Genomic DNA, 18,034 nt, shown 5'->3' with positions numbered 1-18,034 from the left:
TCAAATTAATTAAAATTAAAAATGGCATTTTACTAAATCAAATTAATTTTGCGCCTTGTTTTTATTAATTTTGAAGTAGCATTTGCTCAATTTTTCTGATTTACATACATACATATATAAAGATTTAGTTTTCAGGTTCGGATTACTTTAAAGTTTTATATTAAAAATATATTTTGTAATGTTTTTGTAATGTATTATTATTAGTTTATTTTATTTATAGTTCTATTTTTAAATTGAGCGTTATAAAGTTTGGTATTCTTCGTCCTAAAACAAGTGCATTTCGTTTCGTTATGTTGTTAGTCGTGTAGGACAAAAGCTTATCATTAATAATATAATCAATAGTACTAAGTTCTTTTTGTTTTTTTTATGTATATTAAAATGAAAAAAGTTGAATAATCTTTTAAAAACGGAGGAAAAAATGAATCCAAAAATATTGTATTTAAAACTGACCTGCGTTGCCGGACCGTTCAGTGCCCAATGTTATCAGGCGCAGCAATGGTCACCCCAAAACCGTGCATGTCTGGGAGAAGACCTGACAACCCTGCTCAGGCGCAAATGCGGAGCTAAACAAAAACCGAAAAACGTAAAAACCGGCGCAAAAACCTAGGCTATTACCACTGAACCATGGACACAGAGGAAGTGAAGCGCGGCCGCGGCCGAGGGCGAGGCACCAGGGCCCGCGGGCGTGGACGTGGCCGAGGACGCGGTCGTGGCAAGAAAATTGACGACAGCAGCATCGCTGACGCCGCAGCCCTGGCGGCCAGCAGCTCTGCAGCCCTGGAGGACAGTCCGGGACGACTGGACCCCTCCGAGGATTCGGTCATGCAGGAGCTGGACAAGGAGGGTGACATGGAAACGGTCACCGCACTGGAGGATCCGCTGCTACACGCAACTCCAGGAACAGTCCCCGTCAGCGAGGACATGACTGCAGCGACGCCACAGCCACAGGTCCTCCAGCAAGTGCCACCGCCTGTGCTGAGCCAAACAAGTGAGTTATCAGTATTTCCGCAAGGAAATGGTTGCCCAAGATAGGTCATCTGCTATGCTTGCATAGCAAACATTTATCTTTGCTTAACCGATTCCCTGGAATCCAAACAAACCTGATGCATATAACAAAGCCGTCTCTCGCCCGAGCAGTTGACATGGAGGCGGACATATCGCAGCTGGAGGCGCCCACATTCACCACGCTGTCGCGCGGACCTCCGGAGCCGATGCTGCGCCTTAAGTGGAACCACAAAGTGAGCCTGATCGGCGAGAAGGTGCTTAACCCGATGATCCACTGCTGCGATCAGTGCGACAAGCCGATCCTCGTCTACGGCCGCATGATTCCCTGCAAGCATGTCTTTTGCCTCAAGTGCGCCCGTGCTGAGCCCATCAAGAGCTGTCCCCGGTGTACGGACAAGGTGCTCCGCGTGGAGCAGAGTGGTCTGGGCACCGTGTTCATGTGCACGCATGGCGGCAGTCGCTACGGCAGCTCCGGCTGCCGGCGAACCTACCTTTCGCAACGCGACCTGCAGGCGCACATCAATCACAGACATGTGGCGCCGCAGCCGCCTCCGCTGCAGCCACAGTCGCAGCTGTCAGCCATGGCGGAGCAGGCCAAAATGTCGGATCTGGGCGGCGTCGGTCTGGGCCTGGAGTTGCACAAGCAGCGCAAGGCGAGTGGTAGCTATGGCTCCTAAACTAAGCTGTCCTGTCTATAAAAAACCGCTTGCCCCTTGCAGCTCTCCGAGTCGTCTGTCCCCCTATCCGTTTCCGCCTCCATTGCCCGTCCCGTCCTGTCGCGGCTGCCACTGGCCGGCGGTGTCGGGGGCATCGGTAGCATTCCGCCACCAGGATCCGCCGTCGCCGCCCAAAACGCCATCCATGGCGGCCACTCGACGCTCACACTGGCCAATTTGGCCAGGATCAACAATGCCAATGCGCAGGACTGTCACCAGGGCAAGGCCTCGCTGCACCACACGCTGAAGAAGGGCACGCCTCACCAGCCCGAGTCGGTGGCGGATGCCTCCTACTATAGTAGCGTACTCGCCTCCTTCGGCAGCGCGGCCGGAAATCCGGGATCTGGGCCACTGGGCGGCGTGGCAGTAGGCGCACATCCTGCCAATCCAGGTGCCAGCCATCCCGCTGGTGTCCCAGGTGCCCTGATTGGAGGCTCCGCCGGAGCGCCAACTGGTGGCTCGAGTGGCAACTGGCAGCAGTCGCAATACTACAGATAAGGGGTGGAAAGCGAGGGGCTAGAATCCAGGGTAGACGATTTGTACGCAAGCACGGCTTTTAAATAAGTGAACAAATGTATGTTAAGCTGAAAACTATTAAAGATATTTTACGGGGTTAACCAACCCGAACTTTAAAATAAACGATACTCCGATTTTAAAACTGCGTTTCACAGAAGCCAATAATTTGAGATTTTTTCAATACTTTCCGTAGAACATTTGAGGAACTCCAGCTGGACCAAATTCAAAAACGCCCGCTCGATAACGATAAGCTGCGATAACGATAAGCGTTCCAGCTGGATGCTCCGCCAGCCAAATGCAAAAGGTAAACAAATCCGACTTGGAGCCCAGCGATTGAATGGAGCATTAGCATAAAGACAACAGGCCGGGAGTGCCGGAGTCAAGTGGCAGGTCAGGGAGAATACCACATGCAGTATCGGATGAGCACGGCGTAGAACTCGGGGAAATCGAGGCCAGAAGCAGCAGCAGAAGCAGCGGTTGTGAAAGAAGTGGGCGACCAAAAGTGAAAGTTGCCCCGAAAAATGCTGAAAATTGTACTGATCAGCGGCAAGCGAAAGTGCGGCAAGGATTTCGTATCCGAGAGGCTGCAGCGGAGGTGGGTGGTGTCCATTCCTAGAACTCCTCGTAGAACTCCCCATTATCCAGAGCGCTTCTCGCGTTGCTGTGGCCCCAGTGTCCACACAGTTGGGATGAAAGTGATGGTATTTTCGCATCGAAACGTGACTAATGCCAATTGGGTTTTATACCTATTTAAAAGCGCGATTTAAACCCAATTTAAAGTAACTTTTTAACAAAAACTACCCAAAGGACCAATTATACACAAGTATTCACACAATTAAAACCCAAACTTATTTTAGACTGGGCTCCCGTTCACGAATCGTTCGAATCTCGGAGCCCATCAAGTCGGAGTGGGCTCGCAAGCTGCAGTTGGACCTGGACGCCCTGCTCAGCGATGGACCCTACAAGGAGAAGTACCGGCGCGACATGATCGTGTGGAGCGACGAGGTGCGGGCCCGGGACTATGGCTACTTCTGTCGCGTGGCCATGGAGGAGGCGCTGAGTCGCCAGCAGACGCCCTACATTCTGGTGAGCGATGTGCGGCGCAAGAACGACATCAAGTGGTTCCGGGAGACTTACGGGGCGGAAAAGGTCATCACCTTGCGACTGACATCCCGTCCAGAAACCCGGTGTGCACGTGGATGGACCTTCACCGCTGGCATTGACGATGTCCCCTCCGAGTGCGATCTGGATGATCTGGCCGACGGCTTCGACTTTGTGCTGGCCAACGACGAGGAACTCGACCAGGAGGCCATTGACCTTCTGCTGGACAAGCTGCAGCTGCAGTATCGGTAGAGCTTTAACTCCTCGAATCACCATGCTTTGAACAAATGTATTTTTGATATGTCACGTATTCCGGTCCCTTTGAAACCTGAAGTGGTCCTCACAAATAGCGTAGTTAATGCAATATACTAGAATATGCAATATACAAGAATGAAGTTAAGTACCTAATAGTGTTATGAAATACTCTTAGTAACCAAATGGAGCTTGTGTGGCGGTTTTACTAAAATGTAACGTTTAAGACTTAATGGATTCAATGGTGATTTTCGGTAATAGGTTACATCAAGAATGAATAGTTCGGTTTCCAACTGTGAGCAAACTAGAGTGAATAATACTCAAAAAGCTTCTTTCATCCATCAATATTAATATAATGTGCACAATGTACTGGCAAGAAAACCATTAAAAGGTTTTTATTAAAAGATGAGTAATAAAAGTATGTATTTGTGAGAAAAGATAATGATTTGGTGGATTTGGTGGGCATAAGGCAATTGTAGCTACTAAACTGTGTTAGTAAACGGGTCCGTTGAATCCCTCGGCGCCAGAGATTAGCCGCAGTTGATCGTTGAAGTTCTGCACGGACGGAATCTGATTCTTCCTAGAATCCTTTTCCATAGAACGGGATCGTAGATGCGGCTTATTCTTAACACAACTGAGTGGAGTTCGCTTTTGGGCGGACAGGGGAGTACTGTTTGTCTTGGGCGTAATGGACCCTCCGGCCCTTGGGGAATCCTCCTCCTGATCAACGTAGATCTTTGGCTTGTTGGCTCTGGCGGGCTTGCGCGGTGGCACTCGACGCTTGTGACCTAAACGTACTCGCTCCAGATGTTTGTTGGCCGGCACTTCTGGTAGCTGCTCCTCGGCAGCGACAAAGGACGCCATGCTGCTCTCAGTGCTGAGATTCAGGGTTAGCGTTTCCAGGATGTGCTCCAGCATCTGGGCCTCGCGTGCCTCGTCCTCCTCGTCGTCGCAGAAGATGATGGGTGTGCGATCGACGCCCAGGCTGGGCGAGCGGGGATCACCATGAGCCTGTTGTGCTGGAGTAGGGGTGGCCATTTTCACCTGACCCTGATTCTGATCCTGCTCCTGATACGGCAGCAGCTGATGATGGCAAGGCAAGGTTTCCTCCTGATCGTAGGGCAGTGAAACAATCTCCAGGGAACTATTGTTGTGTGAAGCAGACGGAGGTGTGCCGAAGCTATCGCAGCTCTCCTCCAAATTCACTTGGGGAGGCGTGGCAGGCACTGCCCTTTGTGCTGTACCCACTCTGGTGTCCACGAAGAGATCGGCGAAGGTGTCATCCAGATTGAGCGAACGAACCTCATCGAGGACCAGAGGAGTGCGATTCAGTTGAGGAGAGCGCGGATCATTCAGGGAGAAGCCCTTGAGCAAACGTTTTTTCAGCATGGAAAAGGCATTCTCACTGCTGGTCACATGCTGCTCCTCCTCCTCAACTCTGGGCTTTGACGCCTGCAAGAACTACAACGCCGCCATCATTATGAAACCCTTAAAGGAACTTAATGCATGTAAACTTACGGTTAAAGGCGTCCGACAGCCATTTGGTGATCGAGGATCGAGTAAAGCGTTGTTTTGCTCTCGAATCGGCGTCGTCATTTCCATTTGTTTCTGCTTTTCGCTAGCCAGGCGCATTTTGTTTATTGTCGGCGTATCCGGCAGATATTCACCTTCCATTTTCGTTACCTTTGCTCCCATTTTTATCAACTAATCTGACTGATTTTGCGACTTCTCACCAAATGTTGCGGGGTGAAATAAAATCGTTGCCGCGCATTTGTTTTGAAATGGCGTCGCGTGGAGTTGCCGGATCAGCAAATGCCTAATGAAGGGAAATGGAAACAATATTGCAAAAGACTGTCTAGCTATATTCAAGCCAAACCTAGCAATGCTCACACAATGTTATCATAACTAGCTATTTGTAAAACATAAATTAATGCTAGACATAGTATGAATATAATAAATATTTTTTAGCATGTTTAAATCTATCACAGTATAGCATAGAAGCAGACATTTTCACCACCTTGGGTTATAGGTTCTTGATTAACCTAAATGTATAACAATCTTTTATTGCTTGTTTAAAAATCAATATGTATAATTTTTAGTCAAGTAATGTGAATTACTTAAACCTAAAATTATTAGATATTTTTTTATGTTCGCTTTACAGCACTGATCTTTTCATTGGCACCCGATAGTGTCATCTCCGCCTTCTGCCCGAAGTCTGGCAACACTTGTTCATTTAAGACGCGACAGAACGAATTGTACTCTTTCAATTTTCCAAAAAGAAAATGGCATGAAAACCGGCCAAAAAGTGCAACAAACGAAGAGCTTAACCCCAAAGTAAGTGCCCAAGGAAAAACTTTGATAACCATCCGTATGAAACCAACAAAAAAGCGTATCTTGCGTACATAAATGCGCGAGTGTGAGTGCTGAAAATTAGTGACTGTGTACCTTCGGCGAAAAAAGAGGAAATGAAGACAGGAAATGGAGTTTTTTTTTACTCCAGAAGACTATTTTTATTGAATTTACGCAGTTGCTGTACTAAATAGGCGTGTTTTTGTGTATGTGTGTGTGGGCGCCGCAAGCAGCAGTAAATTCTCCTGTGTGTATATGTGTTTTTTTTTTTCTATGGCCATCTCCTTTTTACACACTGGAGCACAATACAGCTGCGCCTTGTTTTTTGCCGACATTTTTAGTTTTTTTTAAGTTTTCTTCAATTAGGAAGACAAATTATTTGCCCGCTTTGCGGAGCAATCAATGTGGGTTAGTAAGCTAAAATGCTGCGTAAAATTGCGCTATTGTTTTATTTGCCAATTGTAGCGCAAAAAGTAAACAAATTGTATACACACAAATGCCAGAGCGCATGTCGTGCAGACTTTCTCTCTTGCTCCAAATTGCGAGTGTGTGCGAGCCTGTGTGTGTGTATGAGTGAGTACACGCTGAAAACAACCGAATTTCATTCATTGCTCATTTCCGAGAAAAAACTATACGCTACATTCGTCGCCATCTGCAATTGCATCCCTGTGTGCGTAAGGCACACAAGTACATATGTGTATGCATAGGAGCCGCTGCAGTTGTGCAACATGTTAATTGATTCCAGGGGCAGCTGGGCGTGGCAGGTGCAAAAGCCCCCCTCCCCCTCACATCTATTTACAGAAACTTCTTCCCACTTCCAGCCGCATTCCAGAGTTCAACATTCTTGCTCTTCCCGACGTTTGACAGTCGTCATTGGCCGCGTTTTTCAAACATTCCACGAGCGGACTTAGCAAACACACACCGGCACACTTGTCTATGGCCTTTCGCACGCTATGTATACATACATACGTATATTGATTTCAATCAACTTTGTAAGCGCGCTCTCGCCCTCTCCTTCGCTCATTCGGCAGTGTGCTTTGCTCTCCTTGTCTCTATCGTGCTCATTTGTCAATTAAGCACCACGTCCGTTTGTCGGCTCATCAGCAATTCACACAGACACACACTTCACTGGGCTGCATCAGTGTGGGTAAATTCCATTTCCTGTTTATAATATTGCGGCACTCCCTCTCCTTCCGCTGCCTCCTTCCAGGCTCTCAGAAAACGCGTCTTGTCTGCTGCTGCACAGCGGAGACGCAAACCAGCAGCCACTTCGCCTTTATATAGCTCTTCTCGCTGCACAATGGATCGATCGATTTGGATTGATCCTAAATGAGCATCAATACGTCGCTCAAATAACATTCAAATTTTATTAAATGCATTTCTATAACAAACAAATTGCAGTTTTCGTAGTTTAAGTAAGTTTTTTTTAATTTATTGATTTTTAAACATTTCAAATTAAATTATTAATACAGATTTTTGCAAAACGGATATCCGTCTACTTTCGATCTTATCCGACGTATCTCCTACTCACGATCATCCACTAGTTTCGGTTTCGCTCCTCTCCACTTTTCGAATCGCAACCACTGTGCCGTTGGCATTGGAACGTTGACCGCTTTGCTGCTGGGAACGATGCGGAATCGGAACAGCCGAATGCGACGCGCTCCGCTCTTATTCCATTTCCATTTTCGAATTCCCTGCCTGATCCGGCTGTCACTGCTCTTGTTGTTGTGGCCGCTGTCGGTAGCGGCAGCGGTGAGTTGAGTAGTACAGTACGTGCCACTTCCTTTACATTCAGAAAAATAAAAATTACTCACACATACTCAGGCATGTGTACGCCTAAAGCATACATAAACAGACGTTTCAGACAGACAAACATTGAGTGGAGCTGTGGGAGGGGGAGCGGTTTGCTTGGCGTCTGCGCCGTGTGTTGTTGCTTTTATGCTGCCCCTACTTATTGTTCTTGTACAGTTGCAAAGACACTCACTCACATTGGTGCACGCGTGTGTTGCTGTGTGTGTATGTGGAGTCAAAACAGTGAAAACGAGTTTGATGTCTGGCTAGATATGGCAACTCCGTCGGCGAGTGCACATCCCCCCACCCCCAAGCGCCCGCTTATTAGAAGAGAAATACCGCAGAGCGTTGTTGTTGATTTTACGTAAGAAGGCCGTCGAACTCAGCATAGAAAATGGGGAGAGAAAGAGAGAGCGACCGCGAGAGAAATGGGATGGCCCAAGACCAGAATCACTATCAGAGCCAGAGAGAGTGTGCATGCAAATAAGTGCGAGTGTGTGCGTCTAATGATTACCGTTACTATTTGCATGTTGTCTAGTCAGACGTCTCGCGACCCAGACTGTGCGACCCACCAGGCAATTGGCGAAAAATTCTTCGTCGTGACCTTTCATCGTCATCGTTTCAAGCGGACATCCAATACATGCATATGTATGTGTGAATGTTTCGTGACAGTAATGTTGTTTATTGATTTTTACTAGCATTGCCTTCGAATTGGCTTTCCAAATGAGCATAAATGAGTACGACAGCGACGGCGGTAAAAATGTTAGCAATTTGCAAGAATGCACTGGAAAGAAGAATGCAGACATTGGCACAAATATATTTGTACATGTGTATATTCGATTTGTTCGTCATTTTGCTAAGGTACGTCAGAGTGTAAAAACTTTGAACTTCTCCGTTGCTTCCTAATCTTTAGATTGCAGATATTAAATATGACATGTCGGCCAATTTGCGCGTAAGAAACCCAATTATACAGCGGTCTGGAGGAATCCTTCGCAAGGCATTGCTAATTCTGTGACCGCAGCTGTACACTTGCCACTCAGTTGCGTGCAGTTCTGCATTTCTGCCGGCTGTGGTTCAACGTCCTAAGCCGCACACAACAAGTGCAACAATTGTAACATCAACAAAGCAACCGAACACCGCAAAAGGGGCAGAAAGGCGGTGTGGCAGAGAGGCACAACTTGATGGGGGAATCGGAATGGAAATGGTATTGGGAATGGAAATGCACAAGTGCAGAAGTGCAGAAGCGAAGCGACGAAGATGGCAAACGGAATGAGGGCAGGTCCTAGGGCAATCCATTAACATTTCGCCCATCCCCCATTATCATCGTCATCTTCTGGGTATTATTGTACAGTTGAACCTGTGGCACTGAGTCCCGCTGGGCTGTGAACTAAGCCGATTGATTGTCCAAATCTCTCCTGAATCGACTTGCCATTCGGGTGACTCTTGGTTTCTTTCTTTTCCTGCTTTTCCTCCGCTTTTGCGATGCATTCCGACATCCGTGAGCTGTTGTAACCCAGAAAGCGTTGTGCCAGGTTGTTGCTGTTGTGTCGCTTGTGACGTCAATTGGCTGTGGAATGGTGTCGGCGGCCCACATTGCGGACCGACTACCCACCGGAAACGGGTAGTTGTGCCGCTTTCATACATGCAGTCGAGCTTCCATAAGTCGAATCCGCCACATGCAGTGGTGGAATTCCAAAATCTCACTTGCGGTCACAGAGGCGCCCCAAATGTTTTAGATTTCATAAGGAAAAAATAGACTGTTTTAGAAGTATAAATCCATAAATAACTCGTTTGAGTTTGACAATATTAATTTAACTTAAAGCAAATACCTAAATACCTTTTCCGTGTTTTTAAGTGTATTTGCAGTTCTTGAAGAAACACGCTTCCAGCAGTGAAAACCGAATCTCCAGTAAGTTGGCTCGCCAGTGCTCCCGTTTCAAAGGGCGTTGAATCGCGAGAAATCTGAAAAATCAAAATCCCAATGGTTGTGGCAACGACATCGGTCGGAGCTTTATTTTTGGCGCGCTTCTCGAGCGGCCAGAAGAAATTTCCCGAGGAATGGAATGTTGTTTACTTGCGCGCCTGCGCATCCCCAACCTTCGGCCAGTTCCATGAAATCTGCAGTTGGGCCGAACTCGTCTGGGTTTCATCCTGTTCGTCCCGTTTGTCCGGCTACCTGCCCCGCCCCTGCGCACCGCCACGCCCCTTCGCTCTCGAACGCATTTATGTATATTTTTTTTTTTTTGTGTTTTTGCACCGCCGCTCTGCGTCGCTTCTTGTTTGTGTGCTTTTCGCTCCGCCAAGCTTAAAAGTCGCGGCGGCGTCGTGTCAATAACATGTTGATCCTACATCGTACGAAATCTTCTGGCAACACCAAAACAAAAACAAAACAAGAGAGCGCCCTTTTAACGGACCGTAACTACTCAGATATACCCTTTAGTTCATGAGCAAATATTTCAGAATACTTGAAAGCGTTGAAATGCATAGATTATATGATAAATAGATGAATATTACTTTTTTTACTCAAAATTTTACTAGAACCTTATAAGGAATATATATATTTTTTAAATCTAAACATGTAAATTATCTCCTGCGGCTATGTATTTCGCTACTTATGCTAAGTATTTGTTTGAAAAATACTTTGTGTGAGGGCCCATCACCGTATACCCCATTAACTATTTAAGTAACGGGTATACAACTACATACAGCATGAGCTCGAAAGCCGCTCGCCGCTTTGTTGTTATTATGCCGCATTCGTCGCTCTCGTACTCTCCCGCTCCCTCTTCAGCGAGAGAATCTCTTGCAGCTCTCGCTCTGCTGAAAACACCTCCATCTTCAAAAGCAATTTTGTTGTTGTTCGGCATTCGGTTTTCGAATCTTTGGCGGTGCGGTTGTGTTTTTTCGTGTGCGCGGTGTCGTCGGCGTTTTGCACTAATGTTGTTCAAATTAAAATGCAAACAGTTGGTAATTTGTGAAGAGAAAGCATAGTGAATTGGTGTTTTAGTGAGCAGTGTTTCATTTCGCTTGGTATTTGAGCAAAAATAATGGATTTTAACGCCTAAACGCGCTGTCTTTCAGTTTCCCTATCTTCTGCGTCTTTTCTGCTTGCTCTATGTTTGTATTGGTGTGATATATTTCGTTTTCGGCTTAGCGTTTTTGCATAGCGACGCATAACGAATTTTCTTTTTGAACTATTAAAACTTTTGTTTGGTTTTGGAATATAGATATATGTATGTGTGGTCCGCGCCCCGTTTCATCTGTCGCTTTTGCAAAATTCTTAGAATTCCTCGCAACATTCCCGCGCACACACATTCGTGATACATATATACATACATAATTTATCCCCTTGAATGGCATGGAGTAAGAGTGAGATGGCGAAGCGAGCAAAAGAGAGCGAGAGCTGAAGCGTCGGCTGTGTGTGTGTGTGTGCCAATATGCACGTATACGCAACACACCTCAAAAGGTTGTGGTCTCTGCTAAATGCGCCTTCATTGCGTTCTCACGCCTTTTTGCTCTCTCTCTCTTCTCTTGATTTAAAACTTGTAGGACTTGTTTCTTGAGCTTTTTTGCGAAAACATAAAAACCGGTAAATTTTTTTCGAAACTGCAAGCAGAGAAAAGAGAGCGAGCTGTGTTGTTGTTCCTGTATTGGCATTTTTTTTTTTTACCTTAACCATATTTTTCACACACTTTGCTTTCCTTACAGTTTTCTAAACACACACACATACAAAAACGAGAAGAGCCAACGAACTCGTGCAGCGACGCCCAAGAATGAAAGAGAGCAAGGCAACATGAAAATTACAGCAACAACAACTGGCTTGCCGAAGAAGTTGTAAAAGACGCAAGGGCAGAAGAAGAAGCAGCCACAACAGTATTTTTTATTAGCGGGTGTTGTTGTTGTCATGTATGTATGCACACTTTTTGCCGTCCACACTCTAATATAGTTGATTGTTGTTGCTGTAATTATTGTGGTGCTTGTACATATTGCTGTTGTTGTTATCGTGTTTGTTGGCTCATTCCCCCATTATTGAAATGCACTAAAAGATCATCGAACTTGCTTCAATTGCTATTTACGAAAACCAACAAAATATTATAAAGTGCCGCCGCTGATCTTGACCTACACGCTCGCAAGTTCAGCGCATTTTATATGGCTATTCAACTTGAATTTAGCGCTCATTACCTTACTTCGACTTCCTCTCGCACACAAACGCACATGCATATGTGCAAATGTATGTACATGCATGCGATCATAAAAGCGGCGGCGGTGGATTTAATTTTTATAACGGAAATTTTAATAAGCTGTCCGCTGTCGCTTACCGCGCGTGAGCGAGAAAGAGAGGGCAAAGAGTGCAGCAATTGTTAACCGTAAAAGCATTCTAATACATAAATAAGTCCACACACTCATCGTATAACTGTTCTTGCATTGCATCACAGTGGGCGCTCAAAATGGCGAACAGTAATATTTTCATTTGTTTTCATATAGAAAATTTTAGTTTCATTCCCATCTTAGTGTATTAAACTTGTTGAGCAAATCTTAAAAAGATAACAAATCGGTATTTAAGATGAATTGTTTTCGTTGATTTCGATCGTGTTCTTCCGTTTCGTTATTCTTCGTTTGCATTCCTTATCAGTTTGAATTTCCGAGCTCGAACTCACAAATGAAATCAAAACAAATTTGGCGTCAAATTTCCAAAGGCTGGCGCCAAATTTATGTTTACAATTTTATTATAATTATTTCGGGTGCATTGCATCTTGCCCGTGCCGTCCTTTTTCTGCGTTGTTCTTTGGTGTTGTGTGTGCCTGTTGAATTTTGTTGTTGCTGAACCGATGGCGAGTCTATAGCGTAGAAATGTATGAAATTTGTCCCATTCACTCGCGCTCTGTCGCCATTCATAGCAATCCACATTTGCGTATTATCAGCAGTAGCAGTCTCATCATCGTAATCATCATTACCATCGTCGTCGTCGTCATGATCATCATTATCATCGTGTTGTAGTCGTCGTCGCATTTATTTATTTTCGTACTTTTTTCATATTTGTTTATTGTACCGTGGCTGCAAAAAAGTACAAGGCTCCAAGCCCATGGCCGTGAGAACGTTGCTAAAAGACTCTAGGAGAAGACGGGTCTCCATCTGAATCTGAACCTCGGCTCTCATCGAATCGAAGTAGGAGAATTGTGTCATTCTTCAAAGTGGTTGTGAAATGTTTGCCTTTTTATGCCTATTCATATCACAGCCAGCTTTGAGGAGCGACGCGATGCTCAAGACAAAAAAAAAGCACAATTTCCAAAAAAATTAAAACAATGCATAATTGAACTCCACAAGTATAAACGGTAACAAGCGTCTGATTTTGTTTATATCATTACATGAGCATGAAAATCAAAATTGAAAATTCTAAACTCCCGCAGTCAAATATCCCGAAACCTCAATCAATAAAACTATATTGGCGCATTCATGCTGGGCTCTCAAAGTGGTTGTGAAATGCATATCAGCTTTGCGCGGCATATCACAGCCAGCTTTGATGAGCTTAGCGTAATGTATCGTACATCAAATCATGGTAATACTTCCCGCCACATAATAATCACACGCCCATCATAAAACACACTCTGTCCGCCTTAAATATACACATAAATTTATAGTGAATTGCAATTGCAAAGAAACCGCGGCGAACTAAGATCTGAATTCGGAACGACGGAGGACAAAAGCATGCCACAGCACCGAAAAATGGCTCAACTGGGCTTACATCTCTGACTTAGAACGCTGTCGAACTGACTACACACATCCGGTGCAATATTGTTACTAACACATTCATGAAGTTGAAGATACTGTTCTTCAACCGTACGATGTTGATTATCTAAGCCTCATCAAGTGGTTGTGATATGGATACCCAACGCATATCACAGCCAGCTTTGATGAGCTAGGATAATCAACGGGAGACAACGTAAATGGAATTAAAAACAGAAAGTGAATTGGCTGTGAAGGAGGAGTTCTAAAATCGAAGTAAAATTTCCTGACTGTAACATAATTATTCACAGCGATTTTTAATATATACTTTTATAAATACATACATAGTTATGATTTTATGCAGTTTGTTTTCCCCTTCTGTTGAGTACACAGCTTTAGAGTTAAATACCCCCGATGCTACTTGGAGACTACTGGCCACTAATGACTTTCTATCTTTCTCACAGATACACACATCTCCCCTAACTCAACGTTTACGTTCCACCAGCAGCATGCACATGTAGAGAAACCAATTCCAAAGATATCTGACGACGCCCCTGCAGCGGACAACGAATATTCTTATTTATTATTGTGATAGCCACTAGTTTTAGTATTCTTAAGCTTTTAAACAACCAAACGTTGCACGCCAAAAACGAGAGAAGATACCCAAAAAGCTACAAATTGTAATGCATTCCACAATGAGTGTACAACATGGGGTGGTTGCCCTGGTCCTGATCGGCTGCCTGGCACATCCGTCGTACGTCGAGGCCTGCTCCAGCCGTACGGTGCCCAAGCCGCGCTCCTCGATCTCCTCATCCATGTCCGGCACGGCATTGCCGCCGACCCAGGCTCCAGTCACAAGTAGCACCACAATGCGCACCACCACGACGACCACGCCCAGGCCCAATATTACATTCCCCACTTACAAATGTCCTGAGACCTTCGATGCCTGGTACTGTCTGAACGATGCCCATTGCTTCGCGGTGAAGATTGCCGATCTACCGGTTTACAGCTGCGAGTGCGCGATTGGTTTTATGGGCCAGCGGTGCGAGTACAAGGAGATCGACAATACTTATCTGCCCAAGAGGCCGCGTCCAATGCTGGAGAAGGCGAGCATTGCCAGTGGAGCAATGTGTGCCCTGGTCTTTATGCTGTTTGTCTGCCTGGCCTTCTATTTGCGCTTTGAACAGCGAGCAGCCAAGAAGGCCTTCGAGCTGGAGCAGGAACTGCAGCAGGAGTACGACGATGATGAAAGTCAGTGCGAGTGCTGCCGGAACCGGTGCTGTCCAGATGGCCAGGAGCCAGTCATTCTGGAGCGCAAGCTTCCCTACCACATGCGGCTGGAGCACGCGCTGATGTCCTTCGCCATTCGACGCAGCAACAAGCTGTGAGCAGAGCGAAGTATGGACTTATACAGGAAGCCGAATTTCGAATATGCCTTGCCCAATACACAATTCCTTACTGGGCTTTAGTCGATAGCTAATAATACCTAAAGATCTGTTTACCCGATTCTATATAGAGATCTTCATATCTTCTATACCGATCTTTTTTTTACCGAAAGTTACCCCGAAAATGGAAGCCTTGTATTACCCAATTGACTATGAATTTTAATACCTAACGCTAGCTATTTATTATTATTGCTAACTGATATACGTATCACACACACAACGCGAAACACGCGCCAAGTATTATTTATTGCGAGAGATTTAAGAAGAAATGATATGGATTTTCAAAATAAACATAAGAAACTGCACCATGCTAAACACGAGATTTTTAATTAAAAGTAGCGGAAATCAAGCTCTTCTTTTCACGGGGTTTCAAAAGTTTAAACTTATTTAGAACGGTTACTATCAATTATGCGGCCTCCATGTGTCACAAACCGATCAGATAAAAAACCCGGGTAGGTCTTGGATTTTTAAATGATGCATGCTTGCCAAAATGTAAAAGGAACTTAAATAATTATATAACTAAAATTATCAGTTAAACGTTTTGATTGATTAATTAATGTGCTGGCTTTATAAGTGAGTCGTTCACCTTTAATTAAACCAAATTGCAGTATATCTGATAGTCGATTCATTACTTTTTCGGGCCGTATCAGCTGTCAATCAAAAGGGGGTTCTAAAACTTTTATGGGGGAGTACCAGACGGGAAAATTCAGACCGCTACCTCACCGGGTTTTCCCTAATGAGGCATTGAAATAGTTAGTCATGTTCATGAGAGCCATAAACACAATATACCTAAAATGAGGTAGACAGTTGTAAATCGTTTTAGGAATTTCTGGATAGGTCGAAAGAATGATTTTTTAAGAAAAATTATATTTATTTATCTACATACATTCGAGTGATTCTTTTTCTATCTAAAACTGTTGGGATATATTTCTGCATTTCTCATAGAGTGCTTTCATCGGTCCGTAGCTCGACAGAACCAACGATATGAGGGTGAGGCACTTCATCAGGATTTGGAAATCTGTCTCACTACGGCTCTTGAAGTATCCCGTCTGGTAGCCGTAATACTGGGTCACCAGTGCGATCACGAAGCACGCGAATCCCAGGAAATTGTGGAACGTCTTGTTCAGCAATGGTGTGATTAGCTTCTTGATGCGGGGGGAGAAAAGTGCCGCCAAGCCCGAGGACATGGCCAGAATGCACAGTATGAAGGCGGTCATTCCTGTGGGCGAAGAGCGAGTCTATTAGTCAGTTCTCTTTAGGTGTAAGGTGTTGCCGATATTAAGTACCGAGATCAGATTCTCTAAAGATCATTAAATTTACCTCTAAAAAGATAGTAAAAAAGCGATAAAATAGTTCGCCTTATGTCGAACTAAAAAAGTTGGTAGGGGCGTACGATAAAAAACTGTTGTGTTAAAATAATAGTTGTGTGATATTCTAACAAACAAAATGGTAGCTTAAACAGGGAAACACAACTTTTAATAGCTTAGCTTATGAACTTTTAAATATTGTATGAAAGAAACACAAGAAAAAGAATGCGACGATCTATCACTTAGTTCTGAATCTAGCATCTGCTGGCATCTATAACAGGCACTGCGTCTTTGTGCTGGACTCACCCAGCCTTCCATGTGTCGATTGCAGCAAAAACCCCTTTTGAATCATTTTGATAAGGGCACCAGCTGCCCCGCAACCGCCTCCCAATGTCAGAAGCACCCAGTGTATGGTGGTCTTCGTTTGGCGCTTGTATCCATTTGTCAGCACATTGCCGCCGTAGTGGATCATAACGCCCTCGGCCATGAAGAAGGAGAACTGTGGTGTTGGATGATCTTCAGTGGCCGCTTAGAAGGTGATAATCGCAAACTATTTACCCCGATGGTAACCAGCCAGGCATGCAGACCCGTGCCAGACAGCCCTGTTCGCAGCGTCAGGTAGGAAATGTAGATGGTGACGAATCCAATGCACATCTGGTTCAGAACGTTGAGGAAGTACTCCAATCTCTGGAGGCGGTTCTGGGCCTCGTGACCGGACAGGGAACCGTGGGTCATTTTCGAATAGCGACGGGGAGATTCGATCGGAATAAATGTGGGTCGGCGTAGAGATTCCGTCCGGATCGTGCTGCCGTAGTCGACTGATGTCTGAGTTCTACTAAGCACAGGCTTCTCACTCTCGGACATTGTAGTTCCAGTTTTCAGTTTTTTGCTTGCCGGCTTTTATCAGTGCGCTGAAATAATGTTATTTTCGTGTTAACATTTATACTATTGTCGACTGATAATACTGCCTGCCACTTTTCACAGACAAATTGCGGCAAATTATTTATTATTGGGCAAAGCCAGACGTGTGCTCAAGCTACGACAGCAATTAAAGGTTTAATATTCGACCGATACGCCCAATGAACTTGGTTAATCAAATCATTTGGTCGAATGTTTATGAGCAACTGGCGAAGCCATTCTTGCAGCGTCATTTACAAGTTGACTGGACTTGACCACAAGATTATTTAAGTTTTCATTCCTATTCATATCGTTTTACGCTTCGGGAAGCTATCAAAGTGCAGCAAAACCGCAACTAGGCCTTCGCTCGTATGCCTTTTTTAAATTTCCTATGGCGCGAAAAGTTTTGATGCGATAGGTATTCGTGTCAATTTGAACTTATCAACACTAAACGTTGCTGATTGCAATGCAACAGTGATGACAGTATAGCGAAAATATTGGTACTTCGTACATTAGCACTGTTTATGATTGATATCAATCATATCGACACATTTAATATCCAAAATTTGATTACAAGCCAGACCACATTTCAGTAAGCAAAGGACCACATAGTGTTATATATGTGCTTTATATACATATTACGTTTTGTATTTTGTGCTTTGTTCTTTATTCCTAAAGTACGTAGCTTTTTATTATGACTATCTTTTTCAATAACATTAAAAACACAGAAAGAATGCTTTATAATTGGAGGAAGAGCTACCCCTCAAAAAAACGTTGCATACCTAAAATGTTGCTGAGGGGTTCCATATCATTTATCTTTTGCAAGTGAGTTATACATAGTTATCTTTTGCAGTTAATGTGTTACATGCACTGAATAAATTGTCCCAAATATTTAATTTTTATATCGCTAACTAAATATTTAATTATGTAATGT

At 44.6% G+C, this 18,034-nt stretch overlaps 5 protein-coding genes across 7 annotated transcripts; 3 read left to right on the top strand and 2 right to left on the bottom strand.

Annotated features, from left to right (window-relative positions):
- Positions 1 to 484: 484 nt before the first annotated feature.
- Positions 485 to 2,373, top strand: LOC6549086 (E3 ubiquitin-protein ligase Hakai). Its single transcript, XM_001974189.3, has 3 exons — positions 485 to 988; positions 1,138 to 1,658; positions 1,725 to 2,373. Exons 1-3 carry the CDS (start codon positions 625 to 627, stop codon positions 2,217 to 2,219), a joined length of 1,380 nt encoding a protein of 459 aa, XP_001974225.2. The 5' UTR covers positions 485 to 624; the 3' UTR covers positions 2,220 to 2,373.
- Positions 2,374 to 2,485: 112 nt separating this feature from the next.
- LOC6549087 (probable phosphomevalonate kinase) lies at positions 2,486 to 3,786 on the top strand. Its single transcript, XM_001974190.3, has 2 exons — positions 2,486 to 2,832; positions 3,095 to 3,786. Exons 1-2 carry the CDS (start codon positions 2,759 to 2,761, stop codon positions 3,588 to 3,590), a joined length of 570 nt encoding a protein of 189 aa, XP_001974226.1. The 5' UTR covers positions 2,486 to 2,758; the 3' UTR covers positions 3,591 to 3,786.
- A 171-nt stretch (positions 3,787 to 3,957) lies between these two features.
- Positions 3,958 to 5,420, bottom strand: LOC6549088. Its single transcript, XM_001974191.3, has 2 exons — positions 5,109 to 5,420; positions 3,958 to 5,051 (listed from the first exon to the last, which is right to left on the bottom strand). Exons 1-2 carry the CDS (start codon positions 5,283 to 5,285, stop codon positions 4,083 to 4,085), a joined length of 1,146 nt encoding a protein of 381 aa, XP_001974227.1. The 5' UTR covers positions 5,286 to 5,420; the 3' UTR covers positions 3,958 to 4,082.
- A 341-nt stretch (positions 5,421 to 5,761) lies between these two features.
- LOC6549306 (protein spitz) lies at positions 5,762 to 15,211 on the top strand. Of its 3 annotated transcripts, none has more exons than XM_015156558.2 (3): positions 5,762 to 5,924; positions 11,436 to 11,633; positions 13,916 to 15,211. In XM_015156558.2, the coding sequence occupies exon 3, from the start codon at positions 14,135 to 14,137 to the stop codon at positions 14,837 to 14,839; it is 705 nt and encodes a 234-aa protein (XP_015012044.1). In that variant the 5' UTR covers positions 5,762 to 5,924; positions 11,436 to 11,633; positions 13,916 to 14,134; the 3' UTR covers positions 14,840 to 15,211. The 3 variants fall into 3 exon arrangements, with proteins under 3 accessions (XP_015012044.1, XP_001974228.2, XP_015012045.1); XM_015156559.2 differs by lacking the exon at positions 5,762 to 5,924 and adding an exon at positions 10,563 to 10,694; XM_001974192.3 differs by lacking the exon at positions 11,436 to 11,633 and having other exon boundaries at positions 5,763 to 5,924.
- Positions 15,212 to 15,748: 537 nt separating this feature from the next.
- LOC6549307 (cytochrome b561 domain-containing protein 2) lies at positions 15,749 to 17,332 on the bottom strand. The gene is made up of 3 exons (XM_001974193.3): positions 16,762 to 17,332; positions 16,510 to 16,702; positions 15,749 to 16,115 (listed from the first exon to the last, which is right to left on the bottom strand). The coding sequence occupies exons 1-3, from the start codon at positions 17,065 to 17,067 to the stop codon at positions 15,805 to 15,807; spliced, it is 810 nt and encodes a 269-aa protein (XP_001974229.1). The 5' UTR covers positions 17,068 to 17,332; the 3' UTR covers positions 15,749 to 15,804.
- Positions 17,333 to 18,034: the final 702 nt, after the last annotated feature.

The sequence above is a fragment of the Drosophila erecta genome, unplaced genomic scaffold (assembly GCF_003286155.1).
Source record: "Drosophila erecta strain 14021-0224.00,06,07 unplaced genomic scaffold, DereRS2 tig00000092-arrow-pilon, whole genome shotgun sequence".
Classification (NCBI taxonomy): Eukaryota; Metazoa; Arthropoda; class Insecta; order Diptera; family Drosophilidae; genus Drosophila; species Drosophila erecta.
Note: the sequence above shows the minus strand (reverse complement) of the source record. Positions and strands in the feature narration are given on the sequence as shown.